We start from the raw sequence: 18,161 nt of genomic DNA, 5'->3' as shown, positions 1-18,161 counted from the left end.
ATTTTGGAAAGATCTGTAATGGATTAAATGTTACTTGGTGTCTCATCATCAGGATATTTGTGTTTCAGAGGGAGTGAAAATTAGCCTGGCATTGTGACCTTGGGCAAGTCTCTTAATTTCTGTGGTCTTCACCATTTGATTTTTCATCTTTAAGGGGTAGATTATAATAGCATCTGCTCCATAGAGTTGTTCTGAGAAATCAGCAAGATAATTATTCACCACCAAGTCTTATCAGTGCATGCAGCAAACTGTTTTCAGTCAATGTTTGCTGCCTTTTTCTTTATCTGGGCTGGATGCAGATTCAGGCTGTGGCGGGATTCCCATGTCTTCTATTGTGTGGTGGATTAAAGGAGGCACTGTTCCTGCAGAGCAAGCCCAGCAGCCCTGGTTCCTGCCTGCAAGCAGATGCCCTGGTCTACTGTTGAGCAAGTGGTGGTGATGGTGTTGCCCACTGGGTGAGGGGCAGCCGCAGTTTGGGAACCAAGGCCGTCTTTTCAAAACTCCTTTTATTGTTAAAAAAAAAAAAAAAAAAAAAAAGGATAATAATAATAACCCTCTGATCTATGTTGCAAAGGGTGTGCTTGGTCTCTCAAATAATTGCCATAGAAACTGTCTGAATTTAGTCCTTGTATGTGAGGGAAATCCTGACAAACGGCAAAAATTCCACGCAGACGGTTGGACCAACTATTACAGGTAGTACAGATAAAATGCCACAGAATCCTCTGGAAATCTATTTCAATTCTTTTCCAAGTAGTGTATGTGAGGAAACCTATGTGTCTGGCTTGGTGGTTTCGGGCAATTTCAGTGATGAAGGATGGCTTCCCATCAGCACCATTGTGACCCAGGGTACCCCATTCATGAATGGTATTTTGTCCATGGAAGGAATAAGTGTAGGTGGGACCTGTTTGAGAAACCAAAGTCCTCTTTTGACATAATCCTAGCATTAGTGTAGTTTGCCTTGAATCATTCGGGTAAAGGCTTTGCCTTGCTGCCTCATTTGGCCGTGAGGATGTTCCTGTGTAGGCTGTTTTTAGAATATTTTCATTAGTGGGCCACCAAAAGTTGGGAATTGTGAAGAGAAATGTCCTGTTGGACAATGTTTACAGTTTTGACTAAGCAAACATGGGCGGCAAAATGAATTTTTGACCAACAGTATTCCAAATATTAACTCGCTGAATCTCTTAAGTCTCGAAGGTAGGTATTATTATTATTATCCCTGCTTTGTAGATGAGTAGACAGGGCCACGAGTCAGCCGGTGGAGGAGTTAAGACCCAAGCCAGCCAGTCTAACTCCTGGGTCTACGCTCCTAACAACCACATGGTGTGGTAATTTGTCTTCAAATAAATCACCGCGTGGCAATGGAAAGCAGTGACTTCTACTTCCCACTGGAAACCCTCGGTGAGGGGCAGGCCTAAATGTAAATGACAAAATAAACGACAAGTACATTTCTCCTTGTACTTCCTAGGTTCCATTGAAACATCCCAGACAGTGATCTCTCTGAGCATCTGACCAAAATAAGGCATTCCTTTTATTTTTATTTGCTTTTCTATTATTCAACTTGTGTTTTTCTGGAAGACTGAAAGTGTTAAAAGAAAAAAAAAAAAAGAAAAAATCAGTTCAAGAAGGGATGATCTGGTTCGACCAGTTCTGGGTTATTTACTGAGCAGAAATCTGTTAGTGTATTCAAAGGAGAAACAACTCTTTTCATCAACAATAAAAATGTATTACACAATAAATATTTGAATGTTGAATGAGTTTCCTTTAATATATCGTGTTTATTGAAAGCTCTTACAGGTGAGAACAAATTAATAAGATATCCATGTTAGGTAATCATAAATGTTTTAGAATTTACCCAACATCTGATGAGGGCTTGATATATGCAAGGGATAGTATGAAGAGCCCTGAGAAGTTAAAAATAAGGCCTCTGCCCTTAAGAATTTTATTTAATAGTGGCAGTAATGCTAACAGATAAATGATTAAAAAAAAAAAAGAATATATATATCTCTCTCTCAGAACTGGCTCTGAGAGGAAGAGACTGCCTGGAAATCAAGGAAGATTTCATGAAGGAAGTAGGGTTTAGGTCCTAGCTCCATGAAGATAGACCCTGTACCCCTTTTTTTGGTACCCCAGTTCTTAGCACGGTATCTGGGACATACTAGAAGTGGTGTAGTTCATTGCTATTTAAATAATTAAGTTGAACTTAGATGGTAAGATATGAGAAGCAGAAATGAGGAAACATCTCCATCCAACCTCATTAAGCAAATATCCATTGTCCATTTTCTCTGGGCCAGGCCTTGTGCCAGGCGGGGAGAGGAGCAGGGGTGAGAGCTTGGCTGCCAGAGAGCTCAGGGTACAAAGTCCATCTGCGTGGAGGCATGACTGGGTGTGGGAAGGGAGTGGCAGATAAGGCTGGAAGAGTTGGGAGCAGCATTTGAAAGATCTTGAATGCTGAGGAGTTTAAGGAGAAAGATCTCCCAATGTGTCATTATTGCCTATATTTTTACTTGTATTAAGCAAATACAGGTTGATAGCTGACCATGTGCATTTTGCTAATATTACAGAAAACTAGTTTGTTAGACTTAATTTATTCATTTATAATTGATAATATCATCTTGCAATATGCTAGAACCTGAGGTTGTTACTTGTTTCTATGTGTTTCCAAACCAAATAAGTAGTCTAAAGCAGTAATGTCTTGTTTAACTATGAGTTAATTTTAAAATGATGTTTAGATATGTCAACCAAATTAATTATGTTGCAAAAGCTAATTTTTAAACATTCAAGGAATTTATGAATCTCGGAGTCCTGAAGGGTTTTAATCATAGCTTTTCCTTAAAATAGTTGTGGAATTTCAGGGCAAGTTGCTTAATTTATATAGCATGTATAAATATATATACATATATGATATTTGTATATCTCTACAGCTCTATCTCTGTCCATGCTCTATGTCATACATCTACATCTAGGTAGCTATCAAACTATATAAAGCACAGTAGCAAGAGTTGAAATTCCAGAGTTTAAACTCTGGAATTGATAATCTGGTTGGAGGCAAGGTAATGTCACTTCCTAGCTGTATGTCTTTAGGCAAATTGCTTGACTTTTAACCTCAATTTTCTCACCTACAAAATGAGAAGAACAATTCCCAGCTCATATCTGAGAAAATCATAGGAGCACAAACTTTTTTTTTTTTTTTTTTTTTTTTTTTTTTTAAGACAGAGTCTCGTTCCGTCACCCAGGCTGGAGTACAATGGCCCACTCTCAGCTCACTGCAACCTCTGCCTTCCAGGTTCAAGCAATTCTCCTGCCTCAGCCTCCCAAGTAGCTGGGACTACAGGCATGCATCACCATGTCTGGCTAATTTTTGTATTTTTAGCAGAGACGGGGTTTCACTATGTTGGCCAGGCTTGTCTCGAACTGCTGACCTTGTGATCTGCCCGCCTCGGCCTCCCAAAGTGCTGGGATTACAGGCCTGAGCCACCGTGCCTGGCCAAGAGGACAAACTTATTATTGAGCAATGGTTCTGTGTTTTCCATGTGAGGAGACTAAGGCACCGAAAGATGAAGTAGTATATCCATAGCCACATAGCTATAGAGAGCAGTGCTGTGTTGCTAGGCCAGCTTTCTGACTCCAAGCCTACCTGCTACACCACTCTGTTACTGTTTTTATTTTTAATTTTTATTTATTATTTATTTTTATTTTTTGAGACAGGGTCTTGCTCTGTCACCCAGGCTGCAGTGCAGTGGCGCAATCATGGCTGGCTGCAACCTCTGCCTCCTGGGCTCAAGTGATCCTCCCACCTCAGCCTCCCAAGTGAAGTGGCATCATTGTCTGGGGTAAACACCCGAGGTCATCAACTCAGGGCAGAGAAATAGAAAACCTGGGCAAACAAGAAGTGAGTTTAAGAGCAGAGGTTTAATAGGCAAAAGAAAGAGAAAGGAGATTAGCTCTGTCTCCTGCAGAGAGAGGGGGGTGCCCGAGTGGGTCTTCCGGTTTTGTGGTGAAATGGCATGGGGTTTTATATGTGAACTTGAGGAGGCGGTATCTGATTTACACAGGGCCAGAGAGATTGGTTGGACCAGGTGTGATGTTTGCATAGTGCTTGAAGAAGCTGGCCTAATCTTTTATTATGCAGACGGGTTCTCTACCTGGCTAGCACCATATAGTCTGTTCCTTACTGTACACGTGGTTACAAAGAAAAGGGAAGATGGGGCCGCCGTGTTAACATGCCTGGCCCCCAGATAGCCTTTTCCTATTGGCCGAGCTGCTGGCATTCACCTGTGCAAACTTCCAGCTTGCTTATCTATGTCTGCAGCTGGATTCTACAGGATGCTCTTTGTTAGAAATGATTTTGGGGCTGCTTTTTGTTAAAAGGAAACCTTACTGAGGACTCTCTTACCCTTACTATCTGCCTAAATAATTTCTTTCCAACTCCTGTATCACAAGTAGCTGGGATTACAGGCAATGAGTCACCCACCTGGCTAATTTTTGTGTTTTTGGTAGAGATGGGGGTCTCACCATGTTGGCCAGGTTGGTCTCAAACTCCTGAGCTCAAGCGACCCACCTGCCTCAGCCTCCCAAAGTGCTGGGCTTCTGGATGTGAACCACTGTTTCCCGCCTGTTACTGTTTTTAAAGACCTCTCCGCAAATCTGCATCCTGGCTGATGCTTAATAAAGGATTGTTTCTTTATCTCCCAGAACATTGGTGAGGCTAAAATGAAATAGCATTTTTACCCTTTAAAGTTCAAATATAAGTTATGCAAATGTAGGGCATGTAAAATTTTCAGGATCTACATTTTTAGAGTGGTTAAAATGTTAGTGAAAATTTTTCCATGCTGGTGATATTAGTGATATGTGTTCAATGTAGAAAAACTTTAAAGAATAAGATGATGAAGTAAACCAAGATTATTCCTAATCTCTAGAGATAATAAAGTGATTGGAATTTTAGTGAAATAAATACATTGAAAAAATTTTCTTGGCTCAGCCAGGTGTGGTGGCTCACGCCTGTAATCCCAGCACTTTGGGAGGCCAAGGCGGGCAGATCACAAGGTCAGAAACCCCGTCTCTACTAAAAATACAAAAAATTAGCCGGGCGTGATGGCGGGTGCCTGTAGTCTCAGCTACTTGGGAGGCTGAGGCAGGAGAATGGCTTGAACCCAGGAGGCGGAGCTTGCAATAAGCTGAGATCGTGCCACTGCACTCCAGCCTGGGCGACAGAGAGGGACTCTGTCTCCAAAAAAAAAAAAAAAAAAAAAAATTTCCTTGACTGTCTTTTGGGGAGGGGGGCAGTCCAAACTTATGACAGGTAACAACACTGTTTTCCAGGCCATGTGGAAAATTTATCTCACATCTTAAAATCAGTTAGTCATGACATGTCTCATAGTGAAAGTCATAATCTCTGTGAAATGGGAAGCCTTAAGGAGGAAGGGAAAAATAATATTGGACAGGAGAAAATAAGGACAGAGTTCAGATTTTTGTTTGATCTCTTTTGGAATAGTAAGAAGTAAATTTTTTCTTAGGTTTATTGTGTAGGTAATGACAATATCTAGAAGACCAAAGAGGCAGCTGGTGACATCTTTGAATGAAGAATTGTGAGCATTCTTTAGTTCTTTCCACTTGCGGAATCTCATATGTTTGTGGCTTTGAATCAAAATGTTTAGTTATCCTGGAATTTGCCAAAATACATCTCCATCTGTATAATAGGAGTGAAAGGAATACTCATTGCTGGCTGGGCACCTGTAATAATCCCAGCTCACACCTGTAATCCCAGCACTTTGGGAGGCCGACGCAGGCAGATCACCTGAAGTCAGGAGTTCGAAACTAGCCTGGTCACCATGGTGAAATCCTGTCTCTACTAAAAATACAAAAAATTAGCCAGGCATGGTGATGGGCATTTGTAATCCCAGCTACTTGGGAAGCTAAGGTGGGAGAACTGCTTGAACCCAGGAGGTGGAGGTTGCAGTGAGATGAGATTGCACCACTGCACTACAGCCTGGATGACAAAGTGAGACTGCGTTTCAAAAAACCCCAAAACAAACACTCATTGCCTATCATTTAAGATGCTGAAATGAAGAAGATCATAACAAAGCAAAGCAGTTAGATAAATGAAATTACTGTGAGCATGTTTTGAGATGTTGGCTTGCATATTGCTATGGATGATGTGCATGAAACTTCTGGAAGACTGGGCTGCTCCATATAGAGGAAAGGCTGGCCTTTTGGGATACCATTTTACTAGATTTATAGCTGGATATCATCCATTGATTCTTACTGATTGGAAAGACGTGATTTTAACAGACTGGTAACTAACCATTTTTTTCTCTGGTTCCTTCACAGGAATTTGAATAAAGAAAACTATGATACTTCAGGCCCATCTTCACTCCCTGTGTCTTATGCTTTTTTTGGTAAGAGAAGAGGGTGTTCTTCTCTATTTGTTTACTAGAATATTTTCTGGTATCTTTCTATCCCACACCAGGGAAAGAATGGCTATTATTACTTAAAAAAAGATGACCTATCAAAATTAAGTTGTTGTATAGAATGGAAACATAGCTTGTTCCACTGTGATATTTTCGATGAAATGGCTACAGATCACATGTCTGCCCTCAACTAGGGAATGTATTTTCTTTCCAGCTCTTAAAAGCCAACACCAGTTATGGGTAATGTTGAAAACAAATCTATCTATGTATAGCTCAGGGAATCTGAAATGACATGGCACTGATACATGAATTAGTCTGTGTCCCTTAATCTTGACTTTCTTTTTTAAACTTTGCACATGAAAACTTACCACCAAAACATCAAGAAAAGCATTTTCTCTATTTTCAGCCCTGCCCTGTTCTATACTTTTCTTCTTATCAATGGTTTGGAATTTTCTGGTTGTCTTTAACCATTTGTTGGGTTAACCCTATTGACTGACAGGCTTCTAGAGCTTGGAGCTGGATAGAAACTGGGGAGTCCTCACCCTTGACTTTGGGGTAAACAATAGGTGCCTTTTTTTTTTTTAAATCTACATGACTCCTGAGGTTCATAAAGGTTGCCCCCAAAATTGCTGTATTATGAAACGAGATTATAAGATTTAGAGGAAGCATTTGCTCTTTTTTTTTTTTTTTTTTTTTTTTAAAGAAGGAAGCTTCTAGATCCTCATACCTCAAATCTTACTTCCTTTCTTCTGGGATCCATAAATAATACATCAAATTTCAAGTCCCCAAAAATACGCTAGAGCTCACATAATGACAGTGTGAAACTGAATGAAACTTGAAAACTATCAGAGCCTTCCCCCCGGGGGAAATCTGCCGTTCAAACTTTATGAGAGGCCTGAGTCCTCACAGCCTGCAGGCTCAAAGCCTGTCCCCAGGATTGTGGAAGGGCTGGATCAAACATCCCCACTTGACCTGTCTCCTCATGCTACCCCGTCAAATGTGCTTTGTCACCTATGTTATCCCAGGGTAGTGACAAAGTCAGACATGGATTCAAACTCGGCGCCTCCACTACCAGTGATAAGAATTTGGTGAGTTACCTAAGCTTTGAACCTCAGTTTTCTGCCCTGTGAAATGGATCTAATAATAGTACTTGTCTTATGGGATTTTGTGGCAATTCAATGAGATACTGCATTTACAAAGCTCTTGGATCAGTGACTGGCGGTTAAACACACAATAAATATTAGCTACTATAATTACTACAGAATTTTAAGTGTTCAGTGTCTACGTCCACATGGACCCTGACCTCCATGAAAAATGGACTGTGTTTTTATCATCTTTGCAGATTCAGCACCGAGCACACTGCTAAATCGTTTAATAATAATATCAAATTATTAGGCCTTATTTGCTTCTTGTCTGAGAAGGGAACATGCATTTTTATTCCTGGATGAAAGGTGAAAATAAGGTTTCCTTCTCTTTACTCTCACCCCAGTAGGATTTCTATCTAGAGTGAAAATACTGCCCAACCACTGCTGGCAGCAGTGCCTTGCCCAGGTGAAAGCCACAAGCACAGCTGTCTCTGGGTGAAGTCAGTGAGTGGGATTTCAGAGGTGTTGGGAGGGAGCCACTTCTCTCTCCTACCTCCTCCCAAGGCCTCTTCTATGAAGACTGGAAGTTTGCTTGAAGAATCTTGCCTTCTGCATAGGGCTTTATTCAACAGAGGCACTAATTTACTCCAGACTGCGAGTAGATCTTCTGTTCTTTTCCAAGAGATAGATTTATCAGAAGGTTAGAAACACAAATACAGTATTGATGTACTTCAAGGGCACCAAAGAGAGAGTAAATAAGTGATCCAGGGTTTGGGAAATGGTACTGAACAGGGAATCGGAGGAAACCAAGGCAGAGCCATCTGTTTTGGAGTTATGCCTGGGCCTTCCAGAAGGAAGATGAGTTTGGTACAAACACTACATAATCACTGCACTGAGCTTTTGATGGAGCTACCAGGTAGGTGAACCTGGCAATTGCACATGTCCTTTACACCTGGAAGGCAGTAACAATGTGGTTAAGAGTTGGGGCTTGGTGGTCCAATGGCGTTGGGTCTGGTCTGGAGGTAGCTCTGTCTCTGAATGCTTTGCTTCTATTGTGGGACTTCTCTGGAGATACTTTCCTGATAGCATTGGTCAGAAGAAATGATGTCATGTGGTGATCGAGTCCCATTACTGCCACATAAAAGACGCTAAAAATGACTTTAAGATGGCAGTTCCATTCTCTTCCTTTCGCCTCTTTGTGCAAGATGGAAAATGCTATTCCCTCCAACTCCTGCATAAAGCCGCCCTCTTGTCCTTTCACAAGTTTCCACCATACCATCTTTCCCACTTCTGGGGAATGCGGCTTGATGATTCACAGTGTGCACATGCACTTTGAAATCTTTATAGCCCCAGTAGTCATGTTTATTGGCAGGAAGAGAGATTTGTTGCCCCGATATGAGCACGCAACTTTGAACCCTGGAACCAAGACTTGATTCTCATTTTCTGATGGGTGAGCCAGCTTGTCCTTGTTGGAAAAGTGCAGCCTTGTTTGTGTGTGGCTAATGTAGTTTTCACTGGTGTGACTAACTGAAAGACTGACTGCTTGCTGACATGAGTGCAAAGCTGATAAGCAGCAGCTCCACAGAAAGCACTGACCTCACTTAACCAACGATGGTGGTACCTGGACATCTGTCCTGCACACCCAGTTCTTATGCCCTGCCTTCTAGAGGAGTTGATGGAACAGGAAAAGATGTGGAAAAGGAGTGAAAGGGATGAAGAGCTCCCAAAGGAAGATAAACTTAGAAAGGAGGAGATGAGCTAGAAGTCTGGCAACATTACTTTGTGAGTTAAGGATGCATTTTCTTGGCTGGGCGTGGCAGCTCATGCCTGTAATCCCAGCACTTTGGGAGGCTGAGGAGGGTGGATCACCTGAGGTCAGGAGTTCGAGACCAGCCTGGCCAACATGGTGAAACCCCATCTCTACTAAAAATATAAAAAATTAGCCGGGCGTGGTGGTTGGGTGCCTGTAATGCCAGCTACTCAGGAGGCTGAGGCAGAAGAATCACTTGAACCTGGGAGGCAGATGTTGCAGGGAGCCAAGATCGTGTCACTGCACTCCAGCCTGGGCAACAAAAGTGAAACTCTGTCTCAAAAAAAAAAAAAAAAAAAAAAAAAAAAGCATTTTCTTGCAAGTAACAGGAAATTTGACTTATTTGACTTTAGAGCATTTTAAATAAATAGGGGTTTATTTTCCTCAGATAACAAGAAGTCTGAAGTAGGCAATCCAGGGCAGGTTTAGCAATTCCATGATGTTGCAGAGACTTGGGCTACTTTTCTTTGCTACACCATTTTTTGTGCTGGTTTGTCCTCTCAGGGTTCATCACGACTGCCCCAACTGCAGACACAAGGTACATTGTCTCAGCAAGAGTCACAGGAAAGGGCAATGGCAGCCACAACTACCCTTTTTTTAAAATCAGGAAAATGGAAGCTTGACCACCGCCAGTGGACTTCCCCTCTCATTTCATGAACCAGAACTGGGCCACTTGGCCACCTTCCTAGCTGCAAGTGAGCCTGAGAAAGGGAACTTGGTTTACCAGTGTCTGTGGTGGGAGGAAGCAAAGGAGAGGGTTTGGCAGTGGCCCAGGGGCAGCAAATCTAAGGCCCTACCAGAAATCTGAGAACAGAAGACCAAACTTCAAAGCCCCTGTGTTCTCATTCATTATTGCTTTTTTGCCAGACATCCAGCATCCAACTTAGTCAAGATTCCCCAAACTGAGGGATCTAGCATAAGACCTTTCTCTGATCACTGGCATATTGATGGCTTTTGGGTGTTCCCAGCAGGGAGCAGTTTCCATGGCAAGAGGGTGCTTGCTCTCCCTAAATAACTGGAAAATAAATGGTTTTCCCCCAACCTAGTGGCACCTGGACATCTGTCCTGCATACGCAGTTCAGGGAGTGAGAAGACTTTTTACTCTTTTATTTTTATTGTCTAGCTCCAAAAACCATTGGCTTGCCACATCGTGCTGATTTCAATCTCTTTCACCCCTGATTTCCACCACAAATGGGAGACCCAAAGGCCTGCCCAGGAAGGAGAGAAGGCCAACGTGGGGATGAGGCACTAAATCCCTGGTCCTAGAGGGTGCCCCAACATGGCTGCATGACTGGCTGTCCCTTCCCGTGGGTGCCCACTCCATCTGCCTTCAGAGGTGCTGTTGCGGTGAGGGCTACAGTGATGCTCCCCATGTTCTGAGACTGGGAATGGTGGGAGTCACACTCTCATGCATATCTTCAGTGCAGCCCACCAGTTTTCCCTCCAGGTTGTCTTGGCTGTTTCACCTGCTCTGGTGGGTGCTGGTGCATAGAGGCTGAGAGGGCCGGTTCCAGAGTTGCAGGTTCAAATCTTGCTTCCAGCCACTACCTGGGCAAATAATTTAACCTCTTTGGGTCTTAGTGTCATCATCTGTTAAACAAGGGTAACAATAGTAACTTTCTCCCAGAGTTGTTGTCAGGATTAAATGTGCTTAGGACACAGCTCCACATGTACTAACTTAGCAAGTGTGAGCCACTCTTCTTACCATCCCAGCCACATTCACTGCTACTCCAGTCTTGACTTGGGTGTCTGCAGAGCCTGCTTAGCTTTCAGGTTTAGGGTCTTTGGATTTTGGAACCATTGTGGGGCTACTGCTTAAAGTAAACATTTTGTGCTTTTATTGTTTTTTTCTAAATGAATGTAAAGAGCTAATCAAATGTTAAAATAGTAAGCTTTGCTTAAAGTTATAGTTCAAATTCAGATTCAAATTTGGCTAAAACTTACCGTGTAACTGTGCCAAGCAAACTTTGTACTAAATACATCTATATTTTCTTTCTCCCCTTTATAAATTCAAAACTCTTGAGTGCTGGCAATCTGCTGTAAATGTCTTTATAAAATAAAAAGAGTGGAGGGAGGTGTTTTATGAAGCTGGAGTAAAAACATATAGAATTTAGAAGACAGTGTGGGATTGTGGAAGACCATGGGGCTTTAGTTCAGTTAGGCCTGAGCATGTGTGCTGTGTTAACCTTTTTAAGCTTCATTTGTAATATCGGGATGTTAACATTCTTCTCATAGAGTGATTCTTCTCATCTCACATTCTTCTCAGATGTTTAAGAAAAGCAATGAAAAGGTTTGTAACAAGATACTTTGACGTGGTAGAGCTTCAACAGCTATTACACTCTTTCCTGTTTGGATCAGATTTCGGCCATGATAGAATCCTGTTTCGTATATTGGTGCTGGAAGCCCTAATAAAATCAATGAGTGACACAGACACTTCATACAAGATGCTAATTTTCTCTTTCTTTTTTAACAGGCAACTGGATATGGCCAAGAGGGGAAGTTTAGTGGACCCCTGAAACCCATGACATTTCCTATTTATGAAGGTGAAGAACCGAGTCAAATTATATTCCAGGTAAAAGCTACCCTTGATCACTGTCCTCTTGATTTTGTATGCTCTCTTGGTGGACTTTTACTCCCTTATCTATTGTATAGCAGGAAATAAAATAAAGGCATGGCATTCTCATTATCAAGAATGATTTCAGAAGCTAAGTTAAACAGAGAGATGAGTGGCCTCAGTATCATTAGAATTGTACCTGACACTCTATTTGGACTTCCTCAATCATCTCTGGGGCGAGTGCTTCCAGCCCTCTGCAGGGAACTTGGTGGCTGCAGGCTCTGCCTCTCCCCTAGAGTAGAAAGGGAACCTGTCTCTGGAGAGGGGAATGACCATTCACCCTCGAGGCTGTCTGATCAATGAGCTTGCTGCTTCAAGTACTGAAAGATTCGGCTTCTCTGGAGTCAGTGCTAGAATGAGCTTTCTGGCCAGAGGCCTGCCTTTTCCTTACCACCTCCTCTGAGCCCCCACCTGGGCCATTGTCAAGGTGCACTGGGAGGTGGATGTTTTATTTAGTTAGATAACCATGAACAGTATCAGATGGAGGGGCAGTCTGCAGGTAGGAGTAAGGGAAGGGACCTAAGTCCCATCTTAAGTGCTATTAAAGACACAGAAATAATCCCGGAAATGTAGTGGAGAAGGGGAAAACACTACTGTATTTACCAGACATCCCCTGAGAAAGTCACTTGGCCCTGAAGTGATTAGAGGATGCTGATGAGCCTTCTTGGGGGTGCCTGTGACCCCTCCCCATCCCATGAACCAGGGAAGTGGCAGAGGTTGCTGAGCTACCTTCTAAGGCAAGTGCCTTCCATTAACTACCAAAAATTTACAGATGGCCCTCTGTATCTGTGGGTTCACGCATCAGCAAATTCAACCAACAGAGAATCAAATATATTTGGGACAAACAATAAAAATCATACAAATTTAAAAATACAGTATAACAATCATTTACATAGCATTTACATTGTATTAGGTGTTATAAATAATCTAGAGATGGTTTAATGTATATGGGAGAATGTGAGTAGGTTCCATGACCATAATACACCACTTTATATAAGGACTTTCAGTATCTGTGGATTTTGGTATCTGCGTGGGTCCAGGAATGAGCCCCCACCAATGCCAAGGGACAAGTGTATTGCGCTGGACAGTTCCCCTCCACAGAGGAGAGGCTGAAAGCTGTCTCTCTTCCCCTTTCTTTCATTGGTACCAGCTTAGGGCAAAGGGCCCTAGAGTAAGAGCTGGCAGGGGCATGCTTGTATGTCTATGCAGCCCGGTGAGGTAGGGTGTTATAAGGGGCCTTGACCTCTCCAGTCAGGGAAGTCAGGGCCTGAGGAAGCAGTGAATGTGTTGAGAGCTGAAGGTTGACGGGAATTAACTTGGGGAGGAAGGGAGGGAAGAAAGCTTAGAAGAGGCCCGGCAGGGATGGCTGCCCTCTGCCAGGAGAGGGCAGGAGACATACCGAGGACTAGCAGAAGGCCATGCAGGTAGGGAGGATGGAGCCAGGAGGAACAGGTGGGAGAGAAGGCCACAGAGACAGGGAGGACTCTGACTCCTAAGGATCTTGAGTTTTTCTCAAAAGCAATGGATCTGAATCAAGACTCCACTGAGAAAAGGTCACTCTGGCTACAAACTAGAGGAGGAAAGAGAGGATTCAGGGAACTGGCTAGGAGACTCTGGCAGGGGCTCACACCGAGTTGAATTACTTACTTTCTCTCACAGACTTTCTTTTATCAACCATGTATGGAGTGACTACTGTATATACCAGGTGCTTTGCTGGGTACTGGGGATATGGGATGACCCCGACTCCATCCCTGCTCCGGTGAGCTTACCAGCTAGTAAGAGAAAACTAACAAGGAAATAGACACATGCACTGAAGGTTCTCATGGGAGGCTGGTGGGATGTGGAGAGGGCAGAGGGTAAGCTAAGAAAGAGTGACTGATTTGTATTTGTTTATGTTTATTTTTTAATTTACAAAATTGCACATATTGTGTACAATGTGTTTTGAAGTATAGAGAGAAATGACTAAATCAAGCTAATTAACATATGCATTATCTCACTTACCTCTTTTTTTGTGGTGAGAACACTTAAAATCAAAGAATGATCAATTTCAAATAAAGATGGTAGTGAGTGGACAGAAGAGGTTTCATTGACTCCTAAACTGAGTACTCAAAAATGAGCAGGTGCTCACAGTCAGGAAGCAGGTACTGAGTACAGGATGGGAAAAAGCATGGGGGTGTGCACTTGTCAAAAAAATGACAGCTGGCATGTGGGCCAGAGTCTAGAGTGGGAGACAGGATGCAGTCAAAGGTCTGCATGCCTGCAGAGGTCAGCATGGGCTGGACTGGCCCTTTGTCCTATAGCAGGCTGCAGGGTGCTGCTGGAGGATTTCAACAAGGAAAACCATAACTAGATTTGTGCTGTAGAAGCTTACTGTGTGATCACGCAGAGCATGAGCTGAAAGGGAGTGAGCCTAGAGGTTAAAAGGATTTTAGAAAAATATTTTCAATAGTTCAACAGGAAGTGAGGGAGGCCTGCTTTGAGTAACTATAGAGGTCTGAATGTTGGTGTCCCCACAAAGTTCATATGTTGAAGCCTAATCTCCAATGTAATAATATCAAGAGTTAGGGTCTTTGGTGGGTGATTAGATCATGAGGGCTCTGCCTCTATGAATGGGATTAGTGCCCTTATAAAAGACGCTTGGGGGTGCCTGTTTGCCTCTTCTGCCATGTAAGGACACATGGAAGGTGCAATCTGTGAGGAGTGGGCCCTCACCAGACACTGAATCTGCTGGTTGGATTTCTCAGCCTTCAGAACTATGAGCGATAAACTTCTGTTGTTTATAAGTTACTGAATGAACATAGGGGGTGAGGGAACAGAAAGAAGGATAACTCTTAGGTCTCTGGCTTGCTTGACTGGGTAGTTAGTGGTGTCACTGAGTGAGAGAGAGAGAGGGAGCATAGCAAAAGATTTAGAGAAAAGTGAATGAGTTTTAGGCTTATTGATTTTAAGGTTATCTGTGGGGCAGCCAGGTGGAGAGGTCTAAGACAGTGTTAATATGGGTCAGGAGATACAGATTGGGGAGACTTCCTTATATAGGTGCCAATAGAGTGCTTGGGTGTGACATAGATACCTGTCTGTGGTGAGTTATCTCAACTGCCCTTAGGGGCTAGCTGAGTGATAAATGAAGACATCGGGAAAAAAGAAAAACAACAGCCAAACAACAACAACAAAAAACAGATATGAGAAAAAAACCCAACTGCACAAATATGAAATCAAAAACTTTCTCATACTTGTCTTTAGTATTTGGGACAAGAGGGAGTAGTGGGGACTGTGGCAAACTGAAAGTAAGTCAAAAGGGGACAGGCTTAATTTAGCTCCAGACAGTTTTCACGAGTTAGAATTTGGGTACTACTGTACTAGATTTTATAATTTTCCTAGAAAAGCCATAAAGTGTTATATTTATATAAAATTCACTGATGTAAAAAAATTGGCATAGTTTTTTTTTTAATTACAAGCTAAACAAAACATATTTGTGAAACAAAATTTGTGGCTACTTCTGAGATTTCTGTATGAAAAGACTCAAGGTCAAAATAGAGCAGGTGTTCTGTGAGTACAGGTCCACACTCCATTGAAGAGAATCAGGATTGTACATAGATGCAATCTTCAACTTACAAGCTTTACAACTGACAAACATCCAGACCTAGAAACTGTTCAGTAGGATCATTCCAGAGTCTCTGGGGATACTAGCCAGTAAAAGTCATTCCTTGGGCTGCTCCACGTTTTTTTTGTTTTTGTTTTTGTTTTTCTGTTAGCCATGCTACAAAGTTATCCCTTCTTGGCAGGAAATGATAGCCTGGTTATCATGGTTGAATATTTCTTCTTTATAGAGGGGTGTGTGTGTGTGTGTGTATGTGTATGGATGTATGTATGTATGTACGTATGTATATATGTTGGGGTAGGGTGTGGGGTTGGGATGACAGAGTAGTGAGAAGAAGATGAAGGGGATTTTCTTTTTAGAATCACAGAAGCTTCATGCTAGAAAAGACACTGGGGAGTTTTGGTACAACCGCTTGTTTTAAAAATGGGGAAACTGAGGCTTAAGTTAATGGCAGAGCCAACAATGGAACACAGGTCTCCTGACTTCTAGTCAAGCACATTCTGCTCTCTCCGTCTTTGTATGTGGAAGGAATGCAGCAAACCCAGCCTTGGTAAGATGTGCTCGGAGCTCTTTGCTTCAGTGGTGGGGAGGAGGTAGGTGTACAGATCCTTTCATCCAGCACCTGGACCTACGGAGGCATGAAGAACAGTCATTGCCCCATGAGGGTGGTTCTTGGGTTTTTAATATATCCTCAAAAATAAAATGAACTGAACCACCATACACTTCTTTCATTGTGGATTTTCAACTAGTGCCAGCTCGGTACTCACCAGGGGCTTCCAGATCATCAGACAGTGTGATATAAATCTGAGAGAGGTCTTTTTTTTCTCATTTTAAATGAGACGTAGCCCTAAAAATTCATGCCTCTAAAATTCAGTAGTTTTTAGTATCTAAAAAGACGTGCAAATATCACTGCTATCTAATTCCAGAACATTTCCATCAGCCTCCAGAGAAATCCTATGCCTATTAATAGTCACTCTCCAGCCTCCACTCCCCTCAGCCTTGGGCAACCACTAATCTACTCTTGATCTCTATAGATTTGTCTGTTCTGGACATTTCATGTAAATGGAATCATACAACATGTGGCCTTTTATGTATGACTTCTTCTATGTACCATAGTGTTTTAAACATTCATCCATGTTGGTAACATGTACCAGAACTCCATTCCTTTTTATGACTGAGTGATATTCCATCATCTGGATATATCACATTTTGGATATCCATGTGTCAATGGATGGACATTTTTTTTTCATTTATGGCTATAATGAATAATGCTGCTATGGCTATTCATGTACAACTTTTTATGAGGACATGTTTTCGATTCTCTTGGACACACACACACACACACACACACACACTCAGTAGCAGGACTGCTGGGTAAAAGTTAATTCTGTTTAGACTTTTGAGAAACCACAAACTGTTCTCCAAAGCAGCTGAACAATTTTACATTTTCACTAGCAATAATGTATGAGTTCCAGTTTCTCCATATCCTTAGCACTTGTTATTATCTGTCTTTTTTTTTTTTTATTATAGCTATCCTAGTGGTTGTGAAGTGGTATTTCTTTTTTTTTTTTTTTTTTTTTTTTTTTTTTTTTTTTTTTTTTTTTTTTTTTTAAAACAGCAATGACTGTTTTATTTATAAAAATGTTTTTACATGAATTTTTGTTTTTATTCTCTATAAGTACAAAAGAGTAAAAAAGCAATAGCATAATACTGTAATATTATACTTATTTATTTGTCAATATAATAAGTTAAGAAAATGAAGATATATATGATAGAAGAAAGCAGTGGAAGAAAGGTAATTATTTACTGAAAACTTACTACAAATGTGTAAAATTTAATAGCTTTTTCTAATAATCTGTTAAAATTATAAGCATTCAGCAAGGAATACATTTTTAAAATAAGCCTTTTCTTTACAGTAAAAACACTGTTTGAAAGTAAGATAGCATGACAAATCCTATGCAAAAATTTAGCAACTGTGTGCACAAATATGTGTAACACATGTAGAAATTGTTAACACCCTGATAGGGGCTGGTAAGAGCAGACACTTGAGAGAACACAAACACTTTCCTCACTCTAAGTAGATTTGCTTTCCTAAAACAACTCTATAGCTGCACTGTAATTAAACAAATGACAATATGTTTAACCTAACCAAATGTTTATAGCTTCCTAGGGAAGGTTAAAAGTCAGAGAAACAAGAAAAAATTTTAAAATACTTTATAGGTATTACCTTGGACTAGATTTTAAGATTACTAAAACATATTATAAAGCAATATTATTTTATATAGTAAGGTATGTGAATGAAGAATCCACAACTACTTCAATGTACCGTAACATGAAGTGCAGAAATAACAGTAGCTACATAGAAATAATAGTGAAAAATTTGGTGATATTAAGTGATATTTTCTATTATTTGGAAAAATATGTGTTATGTAATAGCCGTCTGGGAAAATTTAAAGCTCAATGTATGCCTAATTTCTTAACCCAAATACAAATATGCCAATATTCCAAAATAACCTGTAACTAGATGAATATTATGTGTGTAAAAATTGAACTTTGAAATTAAAGAACTACTGTTCTTTAAAAAAAGTATTTTTGAATAAGCTATGCCTTCTACATGAGGACAGAAAACAAGAATTTATAAAGTAAG

General features: G+C 41.2%; 1 protein-coding gene across 1 annotated transcript in view; it reads left to right on the top strand.

Annotated features, from left to right (window-relative positions):
- Positions 1 to 6,327: 6,327 nt before the first annotated feature.
- Positions 6,328 to 18,161, top strand: part of CDH17 (cadherin 17) — a 78,061-nt gene continuing 66,227 nt past the window's right edge. Inside the window, exons 1-2 of the mRNA XM_063726725.1 lie at positions 6,328 to 6,395; positions 11,776 to 11,874. Of these exons, the coding sequence (XP_063582795.1) occupies positions 6,348 to 6,395; positions 11,776 to 11,874 (147 nt within the window). The 5' untranslated portion in view covers positions 6,328 to 6,347. The remainder of the gene's footprint in view (positions 6,396 to 11,775; positions 11,875 to 18,161) is intronic.

This window comes from Pongo abelii, chromosome 7 (assembly GCF_028885655.2).
Source record: "Pongo abelii isolate AG06213 chromosome 7, NHGRI_mPonAbe1-v2.0_pri, whole genome shotgun sequence".
Classification (NCBI taxonomy): Eukaryota; Metazoa; Chordata; class Mammalia; order Primates; family Hominidae; genus Pongo; species Pongo abelii.
Note: the sequence above shows the minus strand (reverse complement) of the source record. Positions and strands in the feature narration are given on the sequence as shown.